Source organism: Pelodiscus sinensis, chromosome 16, assembly GCF_049634645.1.
Source record: "Pelodiscus sinensis isolate JC-2024 chromosome 16, ASM4963464v1, whole genome shotgun sequence".
Lineage (NCBI taxonomy): Eukaryota > Metazoa > Chordata > Testudines > Trionychidae > Pelodiscus > Pelodiscus sinensis.
Genome location: NC_134726.1, coordinates 23,226,223 through 23,242,022, shown reverse-complemented (window position 1 = coordinate 23,242,022; position 15,800 = coordinate 23,226,223). Strand labels below are relative to the sequence as shown.

The window sequence follows — 15,800 nt, the reverse complement described above, 5'->3', positions numbered from 1 at the left end:
GAGGAAAGCCTTACGTTGCTCTGTAATAACTCCTCTGGCCATGTTGGAACCATTGGTGACCCCTGGCATAAGAGAATGGATAGCACTATGTTGTAATTAGTGAATCTCATAAATAAAGAAGATGAAGGAAATAAGAGTGGATAATTTAAATAAAAATAACTTAAATCGCCCACTCTAATCTTGTTTTAAATCAGCAAGTAGGAACCCTTGACACATTATATATTTCAACCTTATTTCACATTTGTGACTGGGCTTGGACCTATGAGTCCTGAGTTCTATTCCCACCTTAGTCACTGGTCTGCTAGGTGACTTTGGATACCTTAACTGTAAAGTGGGGAGAATGATGGTTATATCTTTTGTGAAGTGCTTTGAAGTCTACTGATAAATGTTGTATAAGACCTAGTTAATTGTACTTTTTGGTTACTTTTCTAGATAAAGGTGTTCTGCCTCTTTGATTAGTATAACAATTAAAACATACTGATTTGCAGTTGGATTTTACACTAACTTCGATACTTTTGCTAAACAGCAGGATACACTTTATATATACATATTTAAGAAAGTCTATAGCTTAATATGTACATATCAGGTTTTTAATTTTTGTTAGAAAATCGTAAAAAGCTCATTACCATATTCTTTGTATCAAACTGTTTTTGGGTGGAATTAAATATACTAATTTTTTTGTTAAATACAACTAGTGTAAATGAGCTGGATATATAAAGTTCACATGTAAAAATATAAAATCACTAAGAACTGATTTTCTGAGACACAGGAAATATTTACTAAAGTTAATAACTATTACTGGTCACTGTGGACTAGATTTAGGCACCTAAAGATACAGATGGGGGAGCTCCATGGGATTTTAAGAAGCTCATAAAGACAAGGTAGGACTGTAATGCCCATTAATTTCATTAGCTTCAGGGGGTAGCCAAGTTAGTCTGTCACAGGAAAAAAAAAACAAATGGTCTGGTAGCACTTTATAGACTAACAAAACATGGAGATGGTATCATGAGCTTTCGTGGACACAGTCCACTTCTTCAGATGACCAGAGTTATGAGTTCAGGATGTACAGACCCACTATAAAGTGCTACCAGACCATTTGTTGTTAATTTCATTGTCTGTTAATTTCAATGGGAGTTGGATGCCCAACCTGCTTAGGTACTCTTGAAATTCCATTAAGCCACTTTCTGCAACATTAGGCCTAAATACCTTTGAAAATCTGGCCTGTTGTCCATGTTGTTATGATGAGTAGATCTTGTCCTTTTACTAGCTGGCTTTTATTTATAGAGTAGGCAAGAAAAACAAGCTTTCTTGCTTTGTCAGCTCCCTTTCAGTTTCTCAATTTTCAATTAACTAGTTCAAATGAAGAAAATATTCTCTCTGCATCTGCTACCTAAACTGAAAATAATTAAGGTAAAAACTTTTCTGCATAACAGAAACTGAAAGTACCGATACTTGGAAAAATATGAAACACTCCATTGCAAAGACTGAAAATAATAGCTACTTAATGCAATACATAGTTGCAGGACTTGTGTTGGGCACAAAAGAAAGCTATTTTCTTTCTTGTTCTGTATATAATTTAAAAAGCAGTATATTTTCTTTCTTGTTCTGTATATAATTTAAAACTTGAGGGCTCATTGATACACCATATTTTTATTTAAAGTATTTCAATAGATTATAGTAAATTGAGGCCTTAATATAAGTTGTAAATTTCATATTTAATTTAATATAGAAATCTGACTTTAAAAAAAAAACAAAACAGTTTTTACCCACTCGTTTGTAAATACAGGTTGAACCTCTCTAGTCTGGCACCCTCAGGACCTGACCAGTGCCAAACCAGAGAATTTGCTAAACCATGGGAAGTCAACATTTTCTAGCAGCATTACCAACATTTTCACTGCATAGTGGGCTCTTAGAAGACATTTAGGGTGAAATAGAGCTAAATAACAGAACAGGGCGTATGGCTGTAAATAAACTTTATGGGACTCTGAGAATCTTGGCCACACTTATAAGTGGACATCTGGCTGGCTAAAATAATGCCGGACCACGTATGGTGCTGGACTAGAGAGATTCAACCTGTACAAGAAACCATGCAAGGAGAAGGACAAAGATGGTCAGGAGTGTGCCACACACATGGTCTCTGCTCCAATGCGGTTATAAATTAAGGAAGACTTAAGACGGGACACACTGGAAACCTTCCTGTGGGGATGTATTAGTTGTTTTATTGATTACTGTATAAACTCAATTAAAGGCCCTTGCAGAAGTAGCTTGGCTCTTAATTCTCTTTATCTTAATATTTGAAATTACTTCATAAATCTGTATTGATATTATCACCATATTGCAGTTAGAAAAATTGAGGCCTAGAGGTTAAATGATTTGCCCTGATCCTTGCAGCAAGTCAGACACACAGCTGGGACTTGAATCCATATCTGATTCCTAGTCCGGTGCTCTGTCCAATGGACTTTTACTTTCTTGGTACTTGTATGAAGATAAACTAGTAGTTTGACAAATTAGGATTGGAGGAGTTTTTCATGCAGAGGGGTGGCATGGTCAAATACACATGGATGGAGGAGTTTAAAAAGGTATTGAAACTGGGATAATTAGTTGGTGGAGAATTTGAAATGTAGGTATGGGTGGAATTGTGAAAGGTAATTGGAGAACCAGTGAAGGAATTCAGAGAGGGCAGTAATTCTGATAAATCAGGAAGATTATTTGGAAACTGCATCTTGGACATATTAGGAAGGAATGAAATAGGGAGAGAAAATTTCAGTACTCAAGACTGGATATGATGCTATGTGACTTCCAGGGTACATATAGATACGTTTATCTGTCTGAAAGAGAAATGCAAATTCAGAGCTAATTTGCATATCTTCTTCCAATCTCGTTACTGGAAGAGGTTTTTTTCCGAAGTGAAAGCAGTTTCGAAAAAGGGGGGGATCTTTCGGGGGGAAAAACCCATCTAAACTGCTTTCACTTTGGAAAAAACCTTCCGATAATGCGATCGGACGACGGTATGCAAATTAGCTCTGAATTTACATATCTTCTTTCGACAGACGAACGTAGTCTTAGATGTACCCCAAGATACAGATTAGTAGCATTGCAATAAAGCATATTATTAACAATGAGTCACTTCATTAGAAAAACATTGCCCCAGTAACGATTTGTTTAACAAATCAGCATTCTTAGTATAATCAAAATAATGCTAGTTTATAAGTGGGTTTTAACATTGAAATACTTTCTATTTCAGCTACAGACCTACCTTTTCATAAGAACCATGGATACTCAGTCATTAAATCTTCAGATGGCAACTTTGCATACACAGATGAAACCAGATGGAAGGTATGTTAAATTTCTGTGATTGTTTCATTTTGAGCATAGTAATTAACTGCTGTAAGCTTTTTACCTTCGTGCACAGTCAATCCAAATCTCTCCCCTATTTTTATTAACATGAGATCAATTTCACATCTCCCAAATAGAACAAAAAATACAATCCTAATTTATATTCTAAATGTAATCCATGTTGGACTCTCCCCAGCTGCTCTCATTTAACACCAACATATATGGTTTTGAATTAGGGTTGTTGTTTTTTAAACCTTTTGACATCAGTAGTAGACGTGAGGAACCACCAGATAGCTATCATTGTTTAAAAATTAAGTTCTTGATAACATTGTCTTGTTTAAAATAACTATTTCTTGTGAAAATGTTCATAAACTAATTATTTAGTACCACTGTTAGAGCAGAGGAATTTATTGTTCCAGATATCCATACATCAGATATGTATAGTAGCAGATTATTTTCCAAGCCTGTTGTTTATTTTTACTTGTATTGCTGTAGTTTAAAAGAGTGACTTTCAAAAACTGAGCTCAATTGCTAAACATAAGGCTCTTTTACAGTTAGTATAGACTCTGGGTTCCCCTACCTCCATTCTTTACCTTCCATACCTGGAGGAAGGCAAGGGATGGAGCTTGGGGCATCATGCCCTGCGGTAGGATGGTGGGTCTTGGCTTTTGCCCGATGCAAGGCACCTGACAAGACTTCTGCCACGTGCAAGCCTCAACCTCTTCACCTTGCCACAGGGCAGTAGCCGTAAGTCCCTGTAGGCATTTCCTGCTCTCAAACTTCTGAAAATTATTGTATGCCTCTGGGAGGATCAGTAAACTTGGCCATCCCTGGCTTACCACAACAATTTGCTACTCACTAACATCCTCTTTTTGTCCTATGACTGCAAAGGTGATAACAAGCCATTCTGTATTTATGCTAAACAATCTGTTCTACCTTGCATTGAGCTGTGATACTCAGGCCAAGTCTACACTGGTACTTTACAGCTTTGTAACTATCTGGTTTAGGGGTATGAAAAAACCAGCACCCCTCAACTCCGGGGTGTCCAACATGCTAGCTGCTAGCCAAATGTGGATATTTGGCCGGTTAAGTGTGTCTAGTTAGCTATGCTTCAGAACTGTTTAGAAACCACAGGCCCCAAGTGCAGCAAGTTACAGCGCTGTAAAGCACCAGTGTGAACCAGGCTACAGTGCTAGGAACGCTGTTAGATGCTCCCCTCATGGAGGTGGTTTACATAGAGAGAGCTCTTTCCCAGCACTCGTTACTCGTTCCATGGCCACACTTTCATTTTAAAATGCTGCTGCAGCAGCACTTTAAACTGTTAAGTGTAGACCAAGCCTCAAAGTGTCTTTCCCAGACTTGAAGAGCTCTGTATGGTTCCAAAGCCTGTCTCACATTAACAGAAGTTAATCTAATAAAATATTACCTCACCCACCTTGACTGTGTTAACACTATGCAGATCATAGCGACCAGGCTGTATCAACACAGCCCTGTCACCAAAAGCACACATGAATACTGTTTGTCAGCACTTTTGCTGACCAAACACTTCTAGCTCCCACAAGCTGCTTTTGTTTCGTTGACTGGAGAGTGCTTTTGCCGACAAAGCAGTGTTCAGTCTTGCATTTGTGGCAAAACTTTGGAGGGGTTGGGGAAGCACCTATGAATGGCAAGTTTTTTGTCAGTCAACTGCAAGTGTAGACAAAGCCCTTGTCTCCTTGAAATCTGGAACCAACAAGGCTACAACTTCCATGTATACACCAATTGATCATAGTACTTACCCAGGATTTTGGGCTTTTTCTCTTCACTAGTGCAGCAGGGTAAAGTAGCAGCCAAATTATACTGGTTTTATAACAATTGTGATCTTGCCAATTTGTTTTCCTCTCTTATAGGTGAGTGAAAAGTAATCCTTGCAGAAAAAACTCACTAGCCACAGGCAAGTTGCATTTGTCAATCCTCAGTATCTTTTATGTCGTTGGCAATTGGTGAGGGTGACCCTGTTGGTAACAAATAGTGGACTGACGATGCATATAACTGAGGTGAAAAATTAGTAACATATTGCCGACTCGATTACGCAGACTGTTGGCAATGTTATTCTGGGATAGGTAACAAGTGAAATTCCATATTTCAAAAGTTGTTGTATTATTAACGCACAAGAAGAAATTCCTTTAAACTTGGTTTAAATTATGGTGATCTGCTAGTCTTTCTGTTGTTTGTTTTAAAAAAGCAGCCGTTTCTAGGGCTATGGGTAAACAGGCCTTACGCTAAGGCAGGGGTGGGGAACCTCAGGCCCAGGAGCCAGGTGTGGCCTCCTGCTTGCCTGGATCCAACCCCCAAGGCTCAGGGCTCCCCTCCCAGCCTGCTCCTGCACTCTCCCTCCCACTCAGACCCCACACTCCAAGCCTGCTTCCTGGCAGCCCCCTCCCACACACTGAACCCCTCATTTTTAGCCTCACCCCAGAGCCTGGGGGGGGGCACAAAATCTACTAGCTTGGGACCCCCTAGATTCCCCACCTGTGCACTATGGCTTTGTCTACACTAGCATTTTTGTTGGTCGGGGTGTGTAAAAACACCTTTGATAAACAAGCTTCAGCAACAAAAGTGCTGGTGTGGACAGCATAGTCAGTGGAAGACCATCTCCTGCTGACAGTTACCACTGTCAGCACTCAGGGATGGTTTAGTTATGCTAGCAAGAGAGTTCTCATGCCAATATAGAGCAGCTACATGGGAGACCTTGCTGTGCCACTGTAAGGTCTGTAGTGTAGACATAACCTTAAAGTAGCATTCTGCATTGAAAAGTCACTTCAGGACAAGAGATGGAGGGTAATTGTAGAGGGAGAAACTATTAGTAATGGAAAAAGTATTTGGGGGGCTCACACTATCCAGAAATATTTCAATGAGGATATTGGATGCAGAGTATTTGTAGATCTTGATATCCAGAGGCTGTTCCTAAAATGCAGGTAGTAGCCACCGTTTCCTCTCTTCTTTGGCATGAGAATTTGATCAACTGCAGATTTCCATGCTACTATGTAAATTCTAGTAAGCCATGTCTGTCCTGCCAAGGAAGTGAAGCAGTAGCAATAGCAATATGGCTCTTTATATTAATTTGAAAAACTCACAGACACTTTTTAAAGGTGGTATTTCCTATACCCAGGAACTAACAAGTATCTCCCAGCATAGACTGAGAAATGTGGCCTTTTTAATGGGAAAAGTGTAGGTGCAGTCCTTGCTGTTCCAAAGCCTATATCTTCCTATTTTAGATAAGAAAATAGAAGGCAGAACACAGAAGAAAAATTATAATCAGATTTTAAAAGGATTTTCTCTTTACTGAATGTGAGTTGGCCAGCAGGTGGCAAACTTGGTACAGTAGATACAAGAAAAATCTCTGGTAAGGAAGCAAGTGTGTGTTAAATAAATCACTGAGCACATTGCTTTTGTGTGTTGGAATTATTGTGGTATAGAGCAGAAATGTTGTTACAGTAACAAGGCATAAACAAAAAAAATCCTTTTAAATACTGCCCTGTATAGTAGGGAAGAGGATACTGTTGTGATGACAGTGCTGTGCAGAGTAACCTGTTAAGTCTGAGGAAGTGAGACTTGAAGTCAGTTGGCTTTATTTAGACTGTAGAAAATATGAGATAATACAAAGCGTCAAGCATTTTCTGAGATCTCAGATATGGAGCTGACTGGAAATCAAACCAAGCTATCGAGCTAATTAGCTGATGGGACAAGTACACGAGTACAAGACGAGAGTAACAGAAATTTAAGGAGCCATTATCCTTGGTTAGGATCTTGTCAGATTTCATAAACTAGATGGCTGAAACTGGCTAGTGATTGAGCTGGAGGCTTAAAAAAATCCAGCTGCTAGATAAAATAGAAATTTTGACTTTGAGTGGCATCTCTCTCTTCCCCTTCCCCCCCCCCATTCTTAAATCAGTGCCCTGTCAAGCTGCTGGAGGTGTCATTTTTGGGGGGACAGCTGGCCATATTAGGCAATTAATGTTAGGAGTATATTGGCCAAATTCCAACCAGGTTTGCCTACTTAGGATTAGAGATGTAAGTGACTAGTCGACTATCTGATAAGCATATGCTTATTGGATAGCCAGCTAGTGACTCAACTAGTCGCTTCCCCCTCTTGATGCCTCTATCAGAGAGAGGCAGCAGGAGCTGGTGCTGGGGGGGGAGCTGGCTTAAAAGTCAGTTCTCCCCAGCACCGTCTCCGTGCAGGGGGCAGAGGCACAGCGGGGAACTGGCAATGCTTCTGTCTTTGAAATATAGTGAGAGCAGAGCTTTTGCTACACTTCAAAAGCAAAGCGTGCAGGGAGCACGGAGCCAACGGGGTCTCAAGCAGTCCCTTGGTGGTCCCACGCTCCCCCCAGTGCTTCCACCTTTGATATATAGCAAGAGCCAGCAGGGCTGTCACTACATTTCAAAGGTGGAGGCGCCCTTATCGATTAATCGAATAATCAATGCAAATTCCATTGACTGTTCAATTAGTTGATTAAACTAAATTTAACATCCCTACCTAAGATTTCCCATTTGCTGTTTAAGGTAGGCACTATACTGTGAAACTCAACCTTACAAGTAGAGGATAGAGTAGGTTGCAGGTCAGTTTTGGAATCTTTCTGTTTAAAATGATATGGAGCCACCTGCAGGTTCAGGTTTTAACTGTCATTAAGAAACCAAAACAGGATTCTCTACATAGTAAAGAGGTTTTTACCTGGTACAACCACTGCTGGAATACTTGGTGCAGTCCTGGTGCTCATACGTCAACATGAATGTTGAAAAATTGCAAAAGGTTCAAAGAAGAGCCGTGAGAATGATTAAAGGACTAGAAACATGCCTTCTAGTGTTTGAGCTCAGTTATTTAAAGGGTAGGTTAGTGGGTGACTTGCCTACAGTCTGTCTCCATGGGAAACATTTAGGCTATATCTATACAGCTTCTGCAAAAGCCTATGCAAATGAAGCGCAGCTTAGCACATTACCACGCTTTATTTGCATAATTAGGAGCCGTTTTTGTGCAAGAGTTTTTTGACCAGAAAGGCACCGTCTACATAGCACCTTTTTGTGCAAATACCCCCTCTTGCACAAGAGCTGTTCTTCCTGGAAAAAAATGAGGAAGTACGGCTCTTGCGCAAGTGGGGGGGGGGGGGTTTGCACAAAAACCTCTTGTGCAAAAACAGCTTCTAATTAATTATGCAAATGAAGCATGGCAATATGCTAATCTGCACTTCATTTGCATAAGCTTTTGCAGAAGAAGGAAGCTGTATAGACATAGCCTTATAGTGGGCTCTTCAATCTGACAATGAAAGGTATAATATGATCCAAGAGCTGGTCTTTGAAACTGGACAAATTCTGACTGGAAATAAGGTGCACTTTTTTAACTATAATAGTAACTCCTGGAACATTTTACCAGGGATCATGGAGGATTCTCTATCACTGAACTTTTAAATCAAAATTGGATGTTTTTCTAAAATGTGCTCTAGGAATTATTTTGGGGAAGTTCTGTGGTCTGTGTTATGTAAGAGATCAGACTGAATTTTCAGAGTCTGGTCTTGGAATGTGATTTTGTGTTGAAATTTCATTTCAAGATGACACTTCTTTCTCTTGTCTTTCAGGTTCAAAGTGTGTTAATGGAAGCCATCTCTACAATTTAAATTATATTTATAACAGAACAATTAATTCTTCAATTCATCATTGGTGCTTCAGAATACTGTACAGGATTTTACCGTGGAAGAACTTTTTTTAGTTTTTACCTTGAGACTTTTTTTTAAAATTTACTTGTAATCCAAAAGGAAACTTTCTACAACTGCTGAACATTGTAAATATTGTAACATTGTATTGAACATTGTAAATATCACACTGAAAATAATGCCCTGGAATAGAACATCTCAAATGCTGCTTAATTACAGACTCAGGTTGATTATGTGTTATTCATGTAATGTTACTCCACATTAGACTTCTGGTGCAAGCGACTAGAAAACTCAACTGACAGTCTGTATGTTTAATTTAAAAACTTATTTAAAATTTCACAAGCTCTCAAATAACTAGAATCCTCTCTGATGTCTGACACTAGAAACTAATTTGCTTCACATTTTAGTTGTACTCAAGCTTTGAAGAAAAACTTACTGAAAGTTCTGGTTTAGAACTTTGTGAAACATACCACTCAGCATACACAGTTCTGAATGTATCTCCACAACTATTTGTATACCTTTCCATATGTTTGTTACTTTTTTTATAGTGTCACTTGTCTAATTGGTCTCAGTTGTCTGTTTTGTCCCTTTAAGTTACAGAAAAACTCATACTGTGATTTTTATTTTTATTATTAAATGCTATCAAACTGTGATACTTATAATTCACTGGTCCTGCATCAGGAGATGGAGTGGGGAAGCTGTATTAAATACAGTTCATCTGTATAATCTGTCTGGTTTATACAAGCTGTGTTGTTCAGAGATGTCTTAAGTTGATCTTTGTTTTTTTTAAAGATAAAGCACTTGCCCCACTGTAAATACATAGCATGTAAAATTTATATAGTATATAAATACATGAAAGTCAAAAGAGCTTTTTACACTGTTTACTCCTTGAGTTGTTTGTTCAACTTCTGCCTATTAGAACTGTGCACTGAAGGGCTGAAAAGCTTAATTGCAGGTCTGCCTTACATGTCAGTGACAAAAGGGGTGTGGTCAATGCTCAACTATACTTTGTCTTTAAATGATTGACTAATGTTACAGGGCTGGGATGAATTCTTCCATTTTCCACCAAATTTATCCTCTCCTCCTCCTTCATGGAAGGCCTTAAGACAGAGCTTAAGACCATAAGAAGGTCAAACCAAAGGTCCTTCTAGCCCAGTATCTTGTCTTCTGATTGAGGTACCTGATATTGGCCACTGAGGGAATGAACAGAACAGGTAATCAAGTGCTCCATTCCCACCATTCTAGCTAAGATCTATTGCTGGACTTATCCTCCATGACGCTAGCCAACTTTTTTTTTTTAAACCCTGTTAAAGTCTAGGCCTTCACAACATCCTCTGCCAAGGGGCTCCACAAGCTGACTATGCCTTGTGTGAAGAACAACTTCCTTTTCCACTGCCAAGATACCTTTTTTTTTTTTTTTAAAGATGAAGTGACCACACAGTATTCAAGATGTGAGTGCACCATGGATTTATATAGAAGCAATAGGATAGAGAATATCTCTAATGATTTCTAACATGATTTGCTTTTTTGCTGCTGCACATTGAGTGGAGGATTTCAATTAACTAGCCCCTGTGACTTCAAGATCTGAGTGGTAACAGTTTATACATATAGTTGGGATTGTTGTCCAATATGCATTAATTAAAATTATCTGCCATTTATTTTGTTGCCCAGTCACCTTGTTTTGTGAGAATCTTTTGAAGCTCTTCACAAACTGCTTTGGACTTAACTATCTTGAGCAGTTTTGTATCAACTGCAAATTTTGCCACCTCACTATTTACCTTTTTTCCAGATCATTAAAGAAATGCTGAGTAAGACTGGACACCTAGGAGGCACCACTATTTTTATCTCTCTCCATTCTGAAAAAGAAAGTATTCCTATCCTTTGTTTCTTATTTAACCTGTTCTCAATCCATGAGAGGGTCTTCCCTCTTTTATCCCATGATGGCTTACTTATGCTTAAGAGCCTTTGATGAGGCTTTCTGGAAATCTAAGTCTGCTATATCCACTGGATCCCCTTTGTCCACATGCTTGTCAGGAATACACTTTTGCCTACCTGCACTTTCCCTGTGTCAACAGGTCATGTAGTTACATGAAGTAACAACACAGTCGTGAGAAAGTAAAGTTGTAGCTGTGTGGTTTTGGTCTCCACTCTTCTCCACTAAAGACCTTTGCCTTAGGACAGGGCCTCTCCTTGTCAGGAACAACTACTGTGCTCATCACTCTTCTCTTTTATGTTTGCTGTAAATTCAGTTACTTGTTTAGGCAGAAAAGGCTGGAATTTTAGTTTTTCAACATCACTAATCTAGGATGAAGTTTTACATTCGAGAACCTTTGAAAAATATTTAAATAGCATATTTGAGATATTTAATAAACTATACATTTGCCTTTGACCAGGTCCCAAACATAGCTTGCAGAGAAAAATTGAGCAGTCTTACTCTGTTCATGTAAAAAATAGACCTGCTTTTCCTGAAAGATTCTGGATGAGCAGAGAATTAGTAGGTATAAACAGGCATTAAGTAACTGACACCTGATGGAAGAAAGTGATTTTTGTTGAGACTAAAGTTTGCTTTGCATGAATTTGAGTTTAATATAAACACATACGTGAAGGAGATATTACATCTTTAATATGTACTCTACCTTTCTAGTTAAAGGCTGACAACTTTGAGATCAAGGAGGCTGTAACTCATCTCATGCATTGCCATGTCTGAAAAGTATTTAGAACTTTACTCTTGCTTTGGATACACCTACATTTTCCTTTTCTGTGCCTCTTATTTGATTAAAGGAAAAGAGAGTGATTCATCTCTGCACCCTATCAAATGAGCAAGCCCCAGTTATTACTCTGCCTTCAGGCTAGCATTTGTGTGCTTAAGTGGTTTACTGAATAATATGTCAGATGTTAATATAATGAAAGAAAATTTCTGGCTTGTTAGGCAGAATGAGCAAAACTTGAGTAATTTTAAAGAATCACTATTGAGTAGCTTTATGATGGAGGATAGCCACTCAGGCAGTACTTACTTTTGGAGTAAGCTAAATCTTACTCTCAAAATTTTGCACTGGTGGATCTCTTACTCTTTTTTACCCTTATTAAATGAAAAGAGCTGGACAGCTGTCTAGTTTTACTTGATATTTTATTTTTCAAAATTAAATTTCACCATAGTTTAAACATGTCTTACTGGTAAACGAGCCCATTAATATTTGCAATGGAGGTACTCAGCCATAATATTACCTCAAATTTAATTGAATTGATACATAATTATCATGCAAAGTGTGTACAATGAGTAAACGCAAATCAATACACAGCTGTACAGTATTTACATTAACTTTATACTGAACTGTAAATAGAAATGCTTTCCAAGAAAATATAGAAAAAACTGGTAAACCATAATTTGTAGCTTCTTGTCTACAACAGACCTAACTTTTCCAGCAAGCATATCTAGATAGATATTTTTAAAATATGCATTGTTTTACATAGGAAGCATTATAAATGCTCAGTTTTTAAAAAGGTTCAGTTTTGTACCATATGCTTCAGAATGTTAAGTGACTAATTTTTTCAGAATATGTAGTTTTTAAGTCAGTCCAGCTGATCTTAAGTATTATATACACTTCCTTCCCTAGATGACGCTAACTGAAGTTGAAATTATTAGTGAGCTACAGCTATGAAAGTTATGGATGCTGGCAGGGGCCAGAAAAGTAGCAGAAGCAGCAGTTTTTTGCCAGGATCTCTTCCTACTGTCCCTACATTGCTTAATGGGTAGTATAAAAATGACCACCCTACTATGACAGGAAAAATAGGGAGATTGTTCAGTACTACAGGTTGGACGAAGTCAAATGCAATTAGATTGCTTTTTCTGAGGTTGGACCAGCCAAAACAAATGGTGCTTTAACATCATCCTAATCTTAAACCCACATGAGAGAGGGCTTTTCGTTCCCTCATGGACAGTACCTAATCTGGCCAAAATTTACACACGCCATTTGCTTGCAAATCAGTTCTTTACAGGCCTTAAGACCAGTGGAAATTTTGGCTCCATTTCAATTCCTGCTAATACTGCTACAGAGAACATCTGAAATAAAATATTCTTAGACAAGAATGCTACTGGCACCGTTGGTGATTATACTGAGCACCATATTTAATCTTGCTTTCATTTAGCAAGTTGCTGCTGCTTTAAAATGACTCCTTTTTTAAATGCTAAGGGAATAGTATGCATTTTCTACTAAAATGTATCGTTACATACCATTCCAACTGTTACATGTACATACAGGGTATGAAAAGTTTCAAACAGTATCACAGCTCTTAAGGCATTTCCTTTATGCTTACAGACACATATTCTTGACATTAAGAAGACTGTTTTGAAATGGCTGTGTGTTTTTCAGGGATGTAAGGACTGGTACTGAAAGTGTTTGTGGCCCATCAATGCTTTTGCAAGCTTCTAGACTTATTTAATTATTAAAATTATTTCTTTACAGTTTTACACATTAATACAACCCTAATTCTAGATTTGTCATTTATATTACAAATGACAAGTGTCCTTACCAACATATCTTTCTATCTTAAGAGACACAATTTTAAATTTAGGGGGTCCAAGAGAAGGAATCATAGAATACTAGAACTGGAAGGTCCTCGAGAGATTATCGAGTCCAGTCCCCTGCCCTCACAGCAAGACCAAGCACTGTCTAGATCATTCCTGACAGGTGTCTGTCTAACCTGCTCTTAAATATTCTTAGACAATCTCCAGTGATGGAGATTCCACAACCTACCTAGGCAAGGGATATAGGCTGTGGTTTGGGAGTTGTGCAATTAAGCGCTTAATTTTTAAATTTCCAATTATACACAGAGTCCACAACTGGCCTTGAATTCCCAACTCCATGGTTTGGAGATGCCACCCATCACATCCCCACTTTCAAAGATGTCATAACTGAGCATTAATTTTAATGCTTCTTTAAAGAGATGACAACTACAGAAGAATTTACAATGTGTGGGCTTCCACTCCATTCTTTTCTCTCCGCTCATCTGAAAACAGACACTTCATATGCAGATCTTAGGTTCTACACAGCATAAGCCAAGTTAATAAGATGAAAGCTTTGCACACTTTCCTTGCCTTTAATTGAAGATATAGATGATTTATAGGCAACCTTATCTGTGATCCTCTCCTGCAGAATAATTCCCTACACAGCAATCAAAGTTTTTGGTCCAGATATGGATGCTTTAAAGGCTTAGGTTGACACAATATAAGCAATGTTATAAGAGCATGAACACAGGATGAGTAAAAAAAAAATACACTGTAAAATTAAGCATTTTTGTATAATTTAGAAAACGTTTCAATGAAACAAGCTAGATAATAAGATTGCATGTCTCAGAAAATAGATTATGAAGAACAGAATCTAATAGATTCTAATGGAATCTCACAAAAGACATTCAACCTGCTATCAAGATATTTGAAAGTATATGGTTACATTAGATAAGTATTTTAGTACAGTTGATGGCATGAGATCAAATATTTAAACAATTTGGGTTTGTATCCTCTTCTCCCTATTTTAAGTCACTGAAGCATAAATGTGAAAAGTCACATTTAAAAATAAAGCAAACAAAGAAATTCAGTTTGCTTTATTCAAAGTTTTTGTTAACCAAGCGCCAAATTCTGCTCTTTACTCACCAAGCAATCCTCCTGATTTTCCTTGGTCTACACCCACAAATAAGGAGATAATTTAACACTGCCCTTTCTTTAAAGAAAATGTGTGACTGGAGCATTTTACCCATACAAAATATAGAGAGTCTCAGTAATAATGCAAATCCTTTTCTGCTGCTTATTAAGGGCATAAGCATTTAGCAACAAGTCTAGCTTGCTAAAGATAAACTGTATCCGTCCTCAAGGTTGCATATTTCCAGTGCACATCGTGCTGCTTGGGCCAAGGAGTTAACTATAGATACCAGTGTAATACAAAAAAGCATATTTTAAAGGTATTTCTATTTACCTGTTGGGGAAAATTCTATATAAAAGCTCGTCACATTAGCCATTCATTTTCCACAAAGTGAATTAAAACTTCTCTGCATTGCTAACAATAGGGTTTTCAAAACAAGGACTGGGTTGTTTGTTTTTGCATAAAGAAAAAAGTTCTGAGTATCCCTGTACACCAGTTTGAGTCATATTACAGTGAGGTGTTAGTGTATCAAAGTCCTTATGACAACAGCTCCTGTCATGGACAATATGCTGAAGGAACAGGCAGGACAATGTTTGTTATCCTGAAAGTTTTTCTCCCCAGAAGAGTGAAATTGCAACAAAAAATGCACATAAGGCTTCTGTGTATTCAGTTAGTGTTATGAAATTCCATTACAGTCATTCCTTGCAAATATCCCTTCGGAATTTTGCTGCAGTATTATATACAAAATAATAACCTCCTTGGATGATCTCGCAAAGAGATATGATGTAAGCAAATGTATATATTTTTAATAATGGTCTTCATTCAGCTTGCTTCACTTTTACTTTACTTTTACCTTATCATTTGACTTTAATCCATTTGTACATTAGCTAGTGCAGGTCCATAAGTGCCCCGATGATAAATACTATTTTTTATTAGCAATTCTTCTCTTTCTTGTTGCCAGCATATCATAAAAGGGATCCCTGCTGATACTTGCTCTAGTGGGAAGAGGAGGAGATACCAGTTAAGTTTATAAAACATACATTACTCAAACACATTTTGTTTACCTTTACTTGTATAGAGACCCGGAGCTGTAATATGTTAGTAGGCAACCGCATCCTTTACAAAAATCAGCAATGTG

General features: G+C 37.9%; 2 protein-coding genes across 6 annotated transcripts in view; one reads left to right on the top strand and one right to left on the bottom strand.

Moving 5' to 3' along the window:
* The window catches only part of USP42 (ubiquitin specific peptidase 42), a 37,664-nt gene extending 27,769 nt beyond the window's left edge, over nucleotides 1-9,895 (top strand). The window contains exons 16-18 of one of the 2 annotated variants that reach the window (XM_075899490.1): nucleotides 3,245-3,336; nucleotides 5,226-5,269; nucleotides 8,952-9,895. In XM_075899490.1, the coding sequence (XP_075755605.1) occupies nucleotides 3,245-3,336; nucleotides 5,226-5,240 (107 nt within the window). In that variant the 3' untranslated portion in view covers nucleotides 5,241-5,269; nucleotides 8,952-9,895. The remainder of the gene's footprint in view (nucleotides 1-3,244; nucleotides 3,337-5,225; nucleotides 5,270-8,951) is intronic. The other variant, XM_075899489.1, reaches the window with a different exon arrangement.
* A 2,241-nt stretch (nucleotides 9,896-12,136) lies between these two features.
* Nucleotides 12,137-15,800, bottom strand: part of CYTH3 (cytohesin 3) — a 136,612-nt gene continuing 132,948 nt past the window's right edge. For all 4 annotated transcript variants that reach the window (XM_075899498.1, XM_075899499.1, XM_075899500.1 and 1 more), the window contains one exon: nucleotides 12,137-15,657. In XM_075899498.1, the coding sequence (XP_075755613.1) occupies nucleotides 15,585-15,657 (73 nt within the window). In that variant the 3' untranslated portion in view covers nucleotides 12,137-15,584. The remainder of the gene's footprint in view (nucleotides 15,658-15,800) is intronic.